We start from the raw sequence: 3830 nt of genomic DNA, 5'->3' as shown, positions 1-3830 counted from the left end.
GCCGTTCGAGAGAGTGCGAGCCCTCTTCTCCTCCCTCAACTCTCGCAATCTTCGATCTACAGTAGAACCTCTATAAATTAATATTTTTTTAATTAATAATCGTTATAAATTAATTCCTTTTTTTAGTCCCGAGTTAAACCGGTATAAAAAATAACACAATTCGATAAAATAATAAAATAATTGTTTTTTTGAAAATCTTATGTAAAAATATAGTCCCAACAATATCATAAATTAATAATAATATAAACTATATATATATATATATATATCTAAGAAAATTTAGTGAAATATGGCTATATTGTTGTTTGTCTATTTTTGAATTTGCATTGTAGTTGGAGCTCATCTCTAATCTTTTTCATTGTATTAAAAAGTTTTAATGTTGTCGTCTCAATTCGCATCCAAAAATTGAGTAGAGTGCTAGTTGTGGTAGTTGTTTTTTACATATAATTGGTTCTAAAGACACCACAATATGTTATTCGACTTCATCATTACCATAAAAGATAATACCTACAATTTCTTCAAAACTCTAAATTTCTAACATTTATCATTTTCACTTTGATAATTAAGTAAACTATTAACATGAATTAAAAAAATTCTATAAAAATATAAAAATATGAATCATAATAAAAGTATTTTACGATAACCAAAACCACTATAATTTTATAGAGGTTTTACTGTACTCCTCCAACATCTCCGCCGTTATGGCTGAACCGTCCCCATCCTCCTCTCCTCAATGTCCTCCTCCACCTCCCAAACCCAAACTCACGTCCGATAGCCCCTCATTTGCCGCCGTGACCACAAAACCTACCTGACTCAACCAAAACCTCTTCGCTTCCCCAGATCTTGCAGATGATATGTGGGAGGATAGCGAAAAGCTAGGGTTGACTGAGCAGCCATGAGCCAGTCGAGAAAGAACTATTGCGACGACGAGGATAGAGAGATATGAAGCTTAAACACACGAAGAAACAACCATGGCGAGAATCGATACGCAAAAGCAGCTTCTCACTCTGATCCGCGATTTCACCTCTGAACGATCTCGTGGAGGTTAGATCATCATACATTTTTTTACATTTCGTTTTCTGGAGAGATTTTGCGATGAAGAAGAAGAAATCGGAAGGCATTTAGAAGAAATTTGATACAAAATCAAACAGATCTGGAGAAGATTGATATGCGTTTTGATTTCTAGAAGTTGATTTTATGGATTTCAATTTTGAATTTGTTTGGTGATTTTTCTCGTTAAGAGCAAAGAGTTGTTAAGATCGAAACTGTATTTTTTTTTTCCTCAGGCAAGGATTGGTCTTCTTCAGCTTGAAGTTTCTACTATTGGTAGTGAGATTGATGCTCTTAAGGTTTGGCTACACATTGTTTATTTGAGTTTTAGTCTTTGTGTGGTTTGATTTCTTCATTTGATATTCTAGAGTTTTTGTGGATGACTTGATGGTTTGTGAAAATAAAGAACAAGGAAGGATTACTCAGGTGGTTCTCATCTTTCTAACGTCTTCAGAAGTTCAAGTTCTTGACATATATTATTTGTTTTGTTTGGTGATTGTTTAATTCTCTTTGTGAAATACAGAGATCAGTTTATAAGCCAAATGGAAGAGCTGAACAAGGAAATAAGGTTGACTTTGATTCTCCTGTCTTTTTAATGTTCCTGCTGATGCAACACATCTAAGTTGCTTGGTTTGGGTACTATGGAGTTTCAGAAAACAGTAGAATCGAGTTTGAGTAATGATGATAGTACTGCCATAACTGCAAGTGAGTAGCTAAAGTTTACAGTTTACTCTTCTTGTCTGATTTTTCACTGTTTATTAAGAGAATGGCTTGCGGATATGTTTTATAATAGCTTTTGAGGATAGACACGGAGCTGATTCAGAAGCTATTAAGAATATGCTATCTGATGTAATTTCTCAATTTGCAAAAGAAAAGGAAGGATACATGGCTGAGCAGAAGATACAAGAACAGGTAACGGACAAGGACCAAGATGCTAATTTGCTGCCCCAAATACCTTTTCTAGCTTATGCAGTCCCTGTTTTTTTTTTTTTTTTTTTTTTTTTTTTTTGCAGATTTTGTTTATTCATTCCACAAAGAGAACTAATGGTATGAGAAGAAAATGTCACTCATGGAGGCTTAACATAGAAAACAAATTCAGTTCAGGTTCTTGCTGAATATCCTTAAGTCTAATAGATAGTCACTAAGAACGTTTAAGCGACTGAAACTAGAGCTTCTGTTTCTATCAATTGAAACAGAATCAGGTGAGCTTCAGTCTCTTTAATTGTTTTGTTCTAATTCTCAACAGTAACTCTCATAAGTTATCATTTAGGTTTCAGTCTTTAACATGTATTAAGAGTTTAAGTCCTCTCTCCTCAAGCACAAGTTGGGTTTTACTATAAAGGTTTGGGTTGTACTATATTGTACGTGTGTCCGAGCTTGGTGCATCATTCGTCAAGTCGAAATATTTGTAGAAACCAATGTTTAGATTGGTGATAAAGCAGATTTGTTTTCTTAAGTATTAATTAATGTTATGCGTTTGTTTGTTTGACAGATTGAATATGAGGCAAAATATCATATTAAATGTCTGCTCACGAGGTACTTCAAACACTAATTAAATATCTTAATTTAAAATGCATATCACTGACATGTTTTTTTAAAGATCTGAATGGTGTCTGGAATGTTGGTCTTTGTTATAATGCCTTTGTTTGGTAAATGCATATCATTTTTGTTTTGTGCGGTAAGAAGTAGAGACCAATTATGGTTTAGCTGGTGACCTTCAGAATCTATTTTTTACGGCATCTTATATGACCAGCTGATGTTGAGTTTATAATCCGATGACAGTTGTATCATATCAATGCTCTTGGGTCCCAATGACAAGTGAAGTCACGAGAGGATGTGGAAAACTGAGAAGGATGAACTTGTTGTCTCAGCTTTCTTTCATCCCTCTTTTCGGTGGTCTAAGACTTGGCTTCTATGTACTTATATATCTTCTATTTGTAAGTGGTTCTTAACTCTGTCTGGGAGTTTAAAACTCTTATCTTTTATGAATGTATGATATTAAACTAAGGTTTAACATTTGTAATTTGTGATTGTGTACTTTAGTGTTGCAATTTATTTTTTTAACATATTTTCACATAATTTTTTTTTTATATATTTTCATATAATTCTTTGTTGGTGCTAGATATAATAAAAGCAAAAATATTTGTAACAAGTTTACGACAAGTATTTTGTGGTTTTCTGAAGCTAATTGTTATATATTTGTTAGACGCTTTGTGTATAAAACATACACAGTAAACAGTCACAAATAGTAGCAATTTGCCACATATTGTGTGTTCTCTAATTTGTAGCACTTTGCCAACACTTGGTGATGGTGGAAAACTTTGCTACGACCAAATATTATTAATTTTTTTTTGTTGCAAAACTGTAACAAATCTTTTCTTCCTACAAAAATCATGTGATACCTGCAGAATTATTCGTAACTATATGACAAGTTTTTTCTAGTGATATCAAACAAAATGGGATGAAAATTGAAAATTTTATTAAGCTGATGCCATTGTCAATGTGAAGCACATACATATCTCATCGGTTAATCATTTCGAAGCCCTCAAGTTCTCTAATAAGTTGTCGTGTTTTCTCTGCTTAACCCATAAAAAAAAATCTGCAATAAGCTTTGTGATGAAACCAGTTATGTTTTATCTCCATTGTAGATGATGATAAGATGGATTAAAAGAATGATATAGCGGAGAGAGAGAGAGCGAAAATATATATTATATCAAAATTAGGTAATTTTTTTTTTTTTTTAATTTTCGTGGATGATGATTTAATATAAGCAATGTCTT

At 32.7% G+C, this 3830-nt stretch overlaps 1 protein-coding gene across 6 annotated transcripts; it reads left to right on the top strand.

Moving 5' to 3' along the window:
* The first annotated feature begins 654 nt into the window (after window positions 1-654).
* Window positions 655-3118, top strand: LOC104707374 (uncharacterized). 6 transcript variants are annotated; one of them, XR_002033010.2, is made up of 9 exons: window positions 655-1044; window positions 1287-1349; window positions 1419-1476; window positions 1574-1618; window positions 1704-1755; window positions 1844-1962; window positions 2064-2252; window positions 2543-2586; window positions 2833-3118. XR_002033010.2 is itself a non-coding variant. In XM_019228517.2 (9 exons), exons 2-8 carry the CDS (start codon window positions 1339-1341, stop codon window positions 2545-2547), a joined length of 381 nt encoding a protein of 126 aa, XP_019084062.1. In that variant the 5' UTR covers window positions 655-1044; window positions 1287-1338; the 3' UTR covers window positions 2548-2586; window positions 2833-3118. The 6 variants fall into 6 exon arrangements, 2 of the variants coding, with proteins under 2 accessions (XP_019084062.1, XP_087316530.1); XR_015563117.1 differs by having other exon boundaries at window positions 1419-1479; XM_019228517.2 differs by having other exon boundaries at window positions 2064-2154.
* Window positions 3119-3830: the final 712 nt, after the last annotated feature.

This window comes from Camelina sativa, chromosome 8 (assembly GCF_030686135.1).
Source record: "Camelina sativa cultivar CO46 ecotype springtype chromosome 8, ASM3068613v1".
Taxonomy (NCBI): domain Eukaryota; kingdom Viridiplantae; phylum Streptophyta; class Magnoliopsida; order Brassicales; family Brassicaceae; genus Camelina; species Camelina sativa.
This window is presented reverse-complemented; position numbering and strand designations above follow the sequence as displayed.